The sequence below is a fragment of the Neodiprion fabricii genome, chromosome 5 (genome assembly GCF_021155785.1).
Source record: "Neodiprion fabricii isolate iyNeoFabr1 chromosome 5, iyNeoFabr1.1, whole genome shotgun sequence".
Classification (NCBI taxonomy): Eukaryota; Metazoa; Arthropoda; class Insecta; order Hymenoptera; family Diprionidae; genus Neodiprion; species Neodiprion fabricii.
This window is the reverse complement of record NC_060243.1, coordinates 22006506-22017290: the sequence shown is the minus strand read 5'-3', so window position 1 is coordinate 22017290 and position 10785 is coordinate 22006506. Positions and strand designations below refer to the sequence as shown.

The following is a 10785-nucleotide window of genomic DNA, read 5'->3' as shown; positions in this document are numbered from 1 at the left end:
ATAATCTTAAAATAACCATGATCTTGGTCTAAAACATTTTTCTACATGTTGAAGTTGTCAATATCTACAACAGGTAGTAAAATTTCCAAAAAACTCTGGAGCAAAAACCTTGTGCCAAGTATATTAAAGTAGAAGCTAACAACAAAAATTTACTTTGCCGCTGAAAAACTGCCAAAATGATGATGCACCTTCAAATATGTACCAGCAACAATACCCTTACCTAAAAAAAGAATTGAAATAAAAATCCTTACTGCCAAGTACATAACTTCTCCGAAAAGTCAATCAATAAAAAATGTAGAATTGAAGATGAAATGAAAAATTCGGAGTTGTACTCGTGGTCTTGTTGCTGGTACTTATTTGAACGTGTGTTGTCATTTTGGTGGGTCGATACTGCAAATTAAATTTTTGTCGGTGATTTCCACTTTAATGTACTTGGCACAAGGCTCATTTACTGTAGGTTCTTTTTAGGGTTAATACGATATACGTATAAATAAAAACTCCGTTCCATTATTAAGTAGTCGATAATGTAGGTGGGATTTTTATTGCCGATGGTTTCGCATTTGCCGATTCACTCTACTGGCAAGTGCTGTATAATCTTTATGTCAAACGCGCGGAGGCTGATTCTAACAATACGAGCTTCATTTCCACTCTGCGGAGAGAAGCATTCTTACCGCGCTAACGCTTTGACGGTGACGAAAGGGTTGTCAACCTATAAATAGAGTCGGACCGCTCCGAGAAATATGCCGCTCCTCCTCCACCACCTCCGACTGACTTCCTTCCGTCACTATAGGAAAAAATTATCTAAAATGGCGCTGTCGTGTTCGCACTGAAGTGCTCAGAGTGCCGAGAGTGCTGATCGCTGATCACTGGTGCTGATCAGGCCAGGCCAGTCAGGTTGATCGATAGAACCGAGGCGAGTTCGAGGGGCGAGCGAAGGCCTGAAATGGCAATATCTCGCGATCGCTCGGCGGTATCGTGCTTCAATTCTACTACGAAAGAAGATATCATTGTCGGAATATAGTAGATGAGCCATTGGACGGGCGAGAAAAATTCTATACGTCGCGTTCGCTGTTCGTCGTAATCGATGTGGTTATTTGTCATTCGAAGCAGGCCCTGAGCTCTTTCGTATGACAGTATTTGGTATTATTATCGGGGGTCGGTAAGCAGGTATGCAACTGTACGTAACTCACACTTTTCCTAATACATAGATACCTATTATGTGCGGCAATAATCGGGGAATGATCGCGAGTATAATATTCAGATTGTAACGATCCTCTTATACATCCTCGAGGTATTTATAAAATGTAACATAACAATTTCGCCTGTTTCTTCTATTTATCTCCTAGTAATGAAAAATGATTTGACGTTTTCCTCCTCATCAGGCGAGGTCATTTTTGAAAACAATTGATTATACTGTTGTATCATCTCAGATATAATTTTCAGAGGGACATCCAGAGATCGGTGAACAATGTCCAAGATTGATAATCCAAAGCTGGTCGTGGCGCTGTTCACGTTCAAGGGAAAGAACAACGACGAGGTTGGTAATATTCTTAGACCTTGAATGGAAAGCAAGGCCAACGTTCTGTTGGACTAACCGCTGTTTACCACAGTTGTGCTTCAGGAAGGGAGATGTCATCACCATTACTCAGATGGATGACGGCGGATGGTGGGAGGGCACGCTCAGTGACAAGACTGGATGGTTTCCCTCCAATTACGTCAAGGAGCAGAAAAATTCAGGTACATTTCTCCAAAAATTACATAAAGTCAGGCTTATGGTTAAGCAGGGAACAGTCGCTTCTTCAAATCAAATACAATGGTTATAACTTACAGACAGCAGCCATTCATCAGTAAAATCCTCACCTGAAAAAACTACTCAAGAGTTGGCCATCCAGCAGAGAGCTAACCGAAGCGTGGTCTTGAAGGACATTATCGATTCAGAAAGAGCGAACGTCGCGGAGCTTCAGGGACTAGTTAACAACTTTCTAAAACCCTTAGACACAACCGGCATGTAAGTACAATTGCAAAGGATTGAATTTGATAGGATGAACATACGTCTGTCTATGCATCATGTACAGACTGACGAGGGAAGAGTACAAACAGCTGGTTGGGAACATACTCGACGTCCTGGAAATCCATCAACACCTTCTCACCAGTTTGGAGGCTGCCTGTGCTCAGGGTTCGGATGGTAGAGCAGGAAACCTCTTCTTGGCTTTGGCGCCGAGGCTCAAGTCCATTCACATTGCCTACTGCGCTTCCCATCCTCGAGCCGTTTGCATATTGGACAGATTCAGGTCAGCCGTTTTGGGATTTTTCACCCTGAAGTCGAGCACATTCTGCTTTTACATACTTTCAATTTTTCTTTCAATTCTCTCCATTTCTAGAGATGAGCTGAACGAGTTTATGGAACACTGCGGAGCCGTTACTCCTGGTATCCTTGTGCTAACGACTGGGTTAAGTAAGCCTTTTCGTAGATTGGAAAAATATTCGGCCATGCTGCAAGAGTTGGAGAGGCATATGGAAAAGAATCACCCTGACAGAGGAGACACTCAGCGTAGCGTATGCGTCTATAGGGAAATAGCGGTGAGAGCTCAAGTCGTTTACTCATTTATATCGAAAAGGAAAAATAAAGGACAAGCGGAGAGTTACCCGAAGGCTCGTGTAATTGATCAACGCATGCTCACTGATCATATTTTTACACTTAGGAAAGGTGCAGCGCAATAAGAAAACAGAAGGAATTAGCTTTGACGGTCTTGGCGGGGGCAATAAAAGGCTGGGAGGGAGAAGACCTCCACACTCTAGGTGACATAATTTACGTCGGTCCTGTAACCCTTGCTACCGGAGTCGATCGCAGGGATCGATACTTTGTGCTTTTTCCCACAACGCTGCTTGTCTTGAGTACGAGCCAGAGAATGAGCTCCTTTGTCTACGAGGTAAAGTTTGCGTCCCTTAAAGACTATATATCTTGATTTGTTCTAGCTAACCTACAATCATTGACCATTTCCTTTTTCAGGGCAAGCTTCCGTTGACTGGAATTGCAGTGACGAAAATCGATGACACGGAGGATATGAAGAACGGTTTTGAAATATCGGGTGAGTTGTTATCTCGGTGTTACAGGCAAAAAAATTTTGCGTCATCTCTATCCTGACTCGGCTACTTGAATCAATTCCAGGACCAATGATCGAAAGTATACTCGCAGTCTGCCCTAGTCGAGAAGAGCGCCAGCAATGGATCGAATATCTGACCCAAGAGCAGCGTGTGAATACAGCAAAATCACCGTCGACGATGCAGCACGTGAGTTATTCGTCCCTTCCATTCGTTCGCCTATCGAAATATTTTGCGAAGCTTGTGCGGAGGAGGATCATCTACCCGGATCTGTTGAAAAAGTTGCTTTATTTTCAATACATATTCAAACCTGATTTAAGCGATGTTAAAATGCGAAAGTGCACTGTTACTTACACGATATACCCATCGCGATATGACAGCTGCTCGCAATCCGACGACGGATCGACAGATGAGAATTCCTCAAACACCAGACACAAGTCACGCCACAAATCAAGCTTAAAACTCGATGTGACATACAAATTGTGGGAAAACGACGAGTCCAGTATTAGCTGCACGGAGAGCTCTTCCTCGTTCATCTGCCATGACTTGAATTTGTCCGTCCCAGATCAGTTGAGGCTTGAGACGAGCAGGAGTATGCCAAATGCAATTATGAACCATGCGGCTTCGGAAGTCGACTCAGAATCTGTTCGCTCAGCGATCGAAGCACCCAATGCCAGGAGCAACCCACCTCTCTGTTCGAACCTGGCAGTTTCCACCTGCGACTGCTGGAATTCAACCATGAGGAATTGGAAGAGGACAGAGTTGTTCCAGCGAGATGTGGAGCTAGTTGCCTCTTCCTGCTTGGGGAGGGGAATCGAGAGCCCGGCGATCGTCTGCGGCAAGGAAACCGAGAGCCAGCTTCCACAGTTTCACAACACGACCCCGCGCTCCTCGGATTCTGGAATGGCAGACAGCTACCATCTCAATTCTTCCGATCTCAATTCGTCCTACAAGTCGTACCGACATAGCAGGGAAAAAGGCGAGACTGATGCGACACGGATGTCTCACAGCGAGAGCGAGAATGATGAAAACAAGTTCGAGCACCAGTGCATCTGCTCGTCGCCGTTCGGCTCGACTCCAAGGGAGAGCCTTCGTGATGCGGCCTCGTCATCTGAAAAAATAAACGATGACGCAGCTACTGAACCTGAGCTCAAATTAACTTTCGATAATCTTTCCGTGGCTTGGCCAGTCGTCGACGTTGATCCCATCGTCGGACATGACAAAAGTTCAACCGTCACCTCCGAGCTTGTTATCAGGGGTGCGAATCCGAAACATTTGAGCGAACCGATTCCCCGCAGACATGAGAATGTCGGAAAGAAATCCCGGAGGGGTGCCCATGTTCAGAGGCGGCATAATAATAATGGCGAGGAACAACAACCGCCAGAACAAATTTATACCTCCGGATTGTACGCACATTGGTGGCTCAAAAAAAAAATCCCAATGTCCGGAAACGCAGAACAAGGCAAGCTTCCATAGCATGGCTGTTTTTACACCATTATATCACATATAACATTATTGGCCAGTTTCACTACTAATTTATTGTTTCACAGGTGTATATTATTACATATCGCTTATTTCACAGCCATGTTGTGTGAAGTATGCTTTTGCTTTGTATTGTTTAATAACTAACACACGGTATTTAACGACTTCATCACATCAGACTCAATTTCGTAGACCAAATCCTGATTCTCACTTCGAGCCGTGGGGAGCAATGCTTACCAAATCCGATCGAATCACCCCATGTCGTTAATGATACATAGAATACGGCATCGCGTGTATTGCTTATACTAAACCTAGTCTACCAGCAGTTTTTCATCCATGCAGTAACTTGATTTTCGAATATCTTTGTCCAATGGTCGATGAAAAATGCAACAGACCATGCCAGGTTCACATTTGAGACCTGATATAACGGCCTAAGCCACAGATTATTTGTTGCAGTCTGTCGTGTTTGCTTGACAATTCGATTTTCGTGAAACAGGTGAGTCCACTTCTGAATGGAAAACAACCACGGATGGGGGTGGAGGGCTGTCTTCCTCCAGGAATTAGATCGCCCTGGTCAATCGCCTCGCTGCGACCAGCCCCCCCTCTGTACTCCTGCAAAAGTTTTGGCAAGACGGACCTATTGGACGCCGGCGGTTCAATGCGAATCGGTAGTAAGTCCCAACTAATGTTTACAAATATACTGTAACTGGAGACGTAAGCATAGAGCAAACTCAATTAGTTCTCCTCGTCTTCTTCCACAGATGAGCGGATGTTCGAGGAGGATGCCATCATATTGAGAGTTATAGAAGGCTACTGTGCCACTGTTAATACTCGACTCACGGTGCACTCTGGTAAGTATTTCAAGCCTAACGCCTAATAATAAACTGTTACTTCCACTCGATGAAATGTAGATCATATTGATTTTTATTTTTTTAATAAATAAAACAAAAGAAGGAATAAAACTAGTGCGGCTTTCATTAAGGGTGGTATATGCATGCGCACTACTGGTGAAGTCTATTCGTTGGATGGTGAAGATTGGTATTATGGGAATGAATACATCTGAATACCACAACCCTGAATTACAGGTCAATATTTCAAGTCATTGCTATTTTCTTGGCCAATGTTTGGTGCATATTCTATACAAATTTGTGCAATGGAATCGTCACGCTCAGGGGGTCAAACATTTATCGTCATTTCAACTTGCATGGTAGTTATTTTCATTGTTCGTAATCAGCACACATCACGCTACGTTACCCACCCTTGATGCAACCTCTTTCCGTTCTCAATATCGAACAAGTAGTATTTGGTAGAATCTGCAAGTTTCAAACACACCTGGTTTACTCAACTCTTTGATAATCGATCGCAAGCGGTGGTTCTCTCCTATCTATACGTTCGCATGATGGGACACGCCGGTATCCCCGCAGGTGTGGCAGGCTGTTAATAATGGTCATAATATAAATTTCAGCCATGCTAGAATGCGAAGCAGTCCATAAAGCTTGCGATAAAATGTCGATAATGCATAATAGAGTTGGAAATTGGGATGGAAGTGAAAACAGGTATGTAATCCTGCGATTTGTTTGTTTCTTGTTATTAATAAAGACAAAAAAAACAACTCCAACAACAACAACATCAACAAAGGCTCATTGTCGTCATACTGTGTGGATAAGTCATCAAACGCCCTGAATAGAACGTATCGTTTTGACTAGGATTCTTATAATTAATCTTAATCCAAAGCTGTATTCGGGAACCATCTCTTTCGATCGACGCTTGTGTGTTAAAAACTCGTTAATCGATTATGCTCACCCTAGTTGGCATGTCTAATAGGAGGTCGTTTTATCCGCTCATTAATTTTCATTACCAAAGCTTTCTAATTGTCAGTCAAAAATTGTGATATTCTGTCGACAATAGAACAACCCACCATCGTTTGAGCATATTTTCTATTGTTTTCATTTTCAGGAGTCTATCGGAGACGGTTAATACTCTGAAGGAACAGATAATCGACTTGCAGTCGCAAATGGTGCTTCTAACGAGACAGCTGGATGATGAAAGGAAGTCACGCCTCTCCTTAGCTGCTACAGTTAAACGCAGTATTGCTGTTATGGATGCTTCTGTGTCTTGAAACGTAATTTTACTTAAACTTTTTTTCTGAGGGGTTGGAGTTCGAAAAATTCGAAAATCGTGTGTATTGTAAGATCGGATTTTTGTAATTTTGTGAGAATAGCGTCCATGTTCTTGAAGTGCATAATACCAAATTGGAGTAATCGTTTACAGAATACTTGTGACAATCTTCAATCTCGTCAAATCGGGAAAAGAGGTATAGAGGGTAATGGTTGCAGGAAGGTAAAAGAGATCAGAGAGATGTGGGATTAATTGGTAGTAGAAACGTATCAGTAAATCCAGCATTTGCAAATACCGCGATCATAATTCCCCATCAATCGATTGACTAAACAATTAACAGAAATCCTCGATTGATCTATGAACAATCTTATTTCCACTAAAGCAATATTAGATAGTGAGTACTATGCGTGAGTTACTGAAGACTTGTCACCTCAGTTGACAGAGTTCTATCCTTGTGTGCAAAGTTCTACCTGCAAATGAAGCATATCATTATCAGGTCGACGAGTTGTCCCGCGGATCAGTTAGCATCTGGGTACCAGCTTTTTTTCATTGTTTGTTTCTTCCGGACAGAACAATATCCCTGTGTACTTACGATTGGATCAGTGCATGGAATATGCTGCCTGTAGATATAACTGCATTTTTTCAGCGTACATTGTCGAGTATGTTATGTTATTGTTATTTTACACATAGAATTAGCAGAGGTATACACGTACCGTTATAATATGTTAGAGCCCCTCGTTCAGGTTGTTCCCTAGTGAGAAATTCTAACTTCAGATTGATGTACAAATGACTAACTCTTATATCCTACAAGATAAAAATAGACGGAAGGAAAGTAAGTAATGAGGAAGTGAACAAAAATTATTTTGTAATAATAAAATATAGTGTAAATAAAATAGCTCTTAAAACGATTGATTATAAAGAAGTGTTTGGTTGCATGTGTTGTGCTTGTATCATTAATACGCAATGTAGACATCGCAGGGGTAGAAATTCATCAGATACACTTATATGAAAAATGCATACATTATTTATTAGAACAATGGAAAAAACGTGGACTGAAAAACGTAGGTTAGTGTTTTTAAATATTCCCCGAGTCGATACACAAGATTTATGGATTTGAGGCAGACTGTGATAAGGGCTGTAAGGAAATACTGGACAGCATTTGAGGCTGCGAAGATCTGGCAACTGTTCGGCCGTGCAGGTGTTTGTTCTTTATTCGTTCAAGCTCGTTGACTCTGCTTCGTGCATGTTCCAGCCTGTGCCATGCCATTTGTAAAACCTTCTGACTGGCATATCCCGACCCTTCATGTGGTTGACCTGTCAATTTTACAATACATGAGAGTAGCAGTGGTTGAGTATGTTCCATTTAATTGGTTATACTATTGTATTTTAGAATCTCAATCTTACCTGTCGACACCTGGGTCAAGTAGTGTATTTGTTCACTCAGTTTTGATTCCACATGTCCCAGAGTCTTGAGGAATTGGTGGGTTTGACTTTCAGCCTGTTTCAGGCTCGACTTCTCCTTACTCAACTCGACGAATGCTTGACCTGGGGTAACAAATAGACTTTACAAATTTGGACAAAACGAAGCAATATTAATGAAATGCACAATTGTGCTTAACAAAGGGATAATCGGTTGATAGCGCGAATTGACGTGTGGATGAAATTACAATGACAGACTGGAGGTTATGTTCGGCATTGTAAATATTGCCGATCGACTTGCCTGCACTTTGTAAACATATAATTATGTCCTTTTCAATTGATTCCAATATTTGGATTCTCTCCATTGGCGGTGTCATCGTGACAAACGAATTGCGGTCAATTTCTATACTGATTATTATTTCACGCAATAAGTATACGTGCAGATTCGAGATTTCTGGCAACAAAGTACGATCTTAGATCATATACTACTGGAGGTAGCTACCAATGCCGACAACCTCGCGAAAACTGTGTCGTAGTGATGAGAGAGCGAGATATATATCCCGACCGTTGACTGAAGAATATAAAGTCAGTTGCCCTAATGGGCTTTGGTGTGACAACCGAAAATCGTCGTGCGCCTGCGTACCCCCGAAATGTTCTAACAGTAGAGTTGAGAACTTATTGCAGAACATCAGAGAGTTACCGATTTCGACATGATGCTGGCTGCATTCACCTTCCGAGTAACACAGCTGCACAATGATAAGCCCTAGCCAGTATTTGGCCTGTGTGTACTTACCGACTTGTCGGCGATACAAGAAATTAATATTGAGAATAAATTTCTTCCAAAATTCGTAGCAAAACAGTGATTTAATTGAAGTATAGGTACCCGAGAGATGAATGTATGCATAGATTATAAATAATAATAGATCAGATATAATAATGATGCAGAGACCAAAAAGTATATAGATATGTATATGCGGTCCATGTACGATATTGATATATATGATCCATTTACGATTAATACGTGATGCATACTACAAATTTTATAATTTTCCAGGCGACAAACTAGATTTTCTACATTAATACGGCTATAATATGGAAATAGAAGAATTATTCATTTTGAAATGGGATTCTATTCGACAAGCGCTCGATGTATTCCATAACAATAATATTCATAATTATTCCAACAACTTTTCATTTGCTCTCTCGATCTTGAATTTTCGTTGACATAGAATCGAAACACTGATTTAGCTAGTCGCAAGTGAGGTATCTACGTTGGTTAGAGAAGCAGAATTGTTTTTCAAAAAGTGTTCGTACGGAAAAAAATTCAGAGTAACTGTAATACATCACGGTTGCGCTAATTTTGATCGAGATCAAATGGATACTCTGTATATGAGACAGTAATGCAGTATCCTGATTTAAAGACCTAAAAAGGTGATTGTCGACGATTTTTTTTTTTTTGATAGGGAGAGATATAACGAAGCTTTTTGAAACTTCGAGTGTATTTTAACACACATTTGACAGGTACAACCAAAAATTTTTATCAATCAACTGTCGCAGAACGGCAGCGTTATTAGTTGACCCGTTAACTGAAGAATATATCTTTAGTCAACGGCTGACCATCGAAGGGCCTAGCCGCTTGAGTCTGGAATCGGCAGGAAAGATAATAAAGTGCGTATTTCTTGTCTGAAATGTAAAAACTAAAATCATTATATATCATATCATATCATACATCATACATCATACATATAGTATTAAAGTTCGAAACCAAAGTTTGGATGTCGGATGTTCAGAAAGTGACGTCACCCAAAATTTTTTTTTTCTTGACGTCATCGATCAATATACACGAAAATCAGCTAGTCGAATTCCTCAGTCTGGAAACAACCGCGCAGTAGAGCGGACGTATGAAAATCGCGCTCCGCAGATTTCGAGTACCGGGTTCTCTACCTCCTGGATCCTGCACTCCGAGTCCGCTTCCTGGTGCAACTCGAGTTCCAGGACAAGCGCTCCGTAGTTTCTCCGCTGCAGGTCCGCCACCTGGTGTAACTCGACTGCAGGGACAAGCGCTCCGTAGTTTCTGCGCTCAAGGTGCGCTACCTGGTGAAACTCGACTTCCAGGACAAGCCCTCCGTGGTTCCTGCGCTCCAGGTCAGCTACCTGGTGAAACTGGACTTCAGGGACAAGCGCTCCGTGGTTCCTACGCTCCAGGTTCACTATCTGGTGAAACTTGACTTCCAGGATAAGCACTCCGTAGTTTCTGCGCTCAAGGTCCACTAGCTGGTGAAACTCGACTTCCAGAACAAGCGCTCCGTAGCTTCTGCGCTCCAGGTCCGCTACCTGGTGAAACTTGACTTCCAGGACAAGCACTCCGTAGTTTCTGCGTTCAAGATCCACTAGCTGGTGAAACTTGACTTCCAGAACAAGCGCTCCGTAGTTTCTGCGCTCCAGGTCCGCTACCTGGTGAAACTTGACTTCCAGGATAAGCACTCCGTAGTTTCTGCGCTCAAGGTCCACTAGCTGGTGAAACTCGACTTCCAGAACAAGCGCTCCGTAGCTTCTACGCTCCAGGTCCGCTACCTGGTGAAACTTGACTTCCAGGATAAGCACTCCGTAGTTTCTGCGCTCAAGGTCCACTAGCTGGTGAAACTCGACTTCCAGAACAAGCGC

At 42.3% G+C, this 10785-nt stretch overlaps 2 protein-coding genes across 8 annotated transcripts; one reads left to right on the top strand and one right to left on the bottom strand.

The window, feature by feature from the left end:
* The first annotated feature begins 792 nt into the window (after positions 1–792).
* On the top strand, positions 793–7637 carry LOC124183207 (rho guanine nucleotide exchange factor 7). 7 transcript variants are annotated; one of them, XR_006870943.1, is made up of 14 exons: positions 793–1167; positions 1444–1537; positions 1611–1737; positions 1831–2008; positions 2076–2291; positions 2382–2580; positions 2703–2930; positions 3011–3089; positions 3170–3291; positions 5081–5255; positions 5346–5435; positions 6050–6140; positions 6541–6771; positions 6856–7637. XR_006870943.1 is itself a non-coding variant. In XM_046571386.1 (13 exons), the coding sequence occupies exons 2-13, from the start codon at positions 1469–1471 to the stop codon at positions 6701–6703; spliced, it is 1734 nt and encodes a 577-aa protein (XP_046427342.1). In that variant the 5' UTR covers positions 793–1167; positions 1444–1468; the 3' UTR covers positions 6704–7637. The 7 variants fall into 7 exon arrangements, 6 of the variants coding, with proteins under 6 accessions (XP_046427342.1, XP_046427339.1, XP_046427344.1 ...); XM_046571386.1 differs by having other exon boundaries at positions 5081–5252; positions 6541–7637; XM_046571383.1 differs by having other exon boundaries at positions 793–1177; positions 6541–7637.
* A 71-nt stretch (positions 7638–7708) lies between these two features.
* On the bottom strand, positions 7709–8710 carry LOC124183213 (mediator of RNA polymerase II transcription subunit 11-like). The gene is made up of 3 exons (XM_046571398.1): positions 8423–8710; positions 8107–8247; positions 7709–8016 (listed from the first exon to the last, which is right to left on the bottom strand). The coding sequence occupies exons 1-3, from the start codon at positions 8496–8498 to the stop codon at positions 7808–7810; spliced, it is 426 nt and encodes a 141-aa protein (XP_046427354.1). The 5' UTR covers positions 8499–8710; the 3' UTR covers positions 7709–7807.
* Between the last annotated feature and the right edge of the window lie 2075 nt (positions 8711–10785).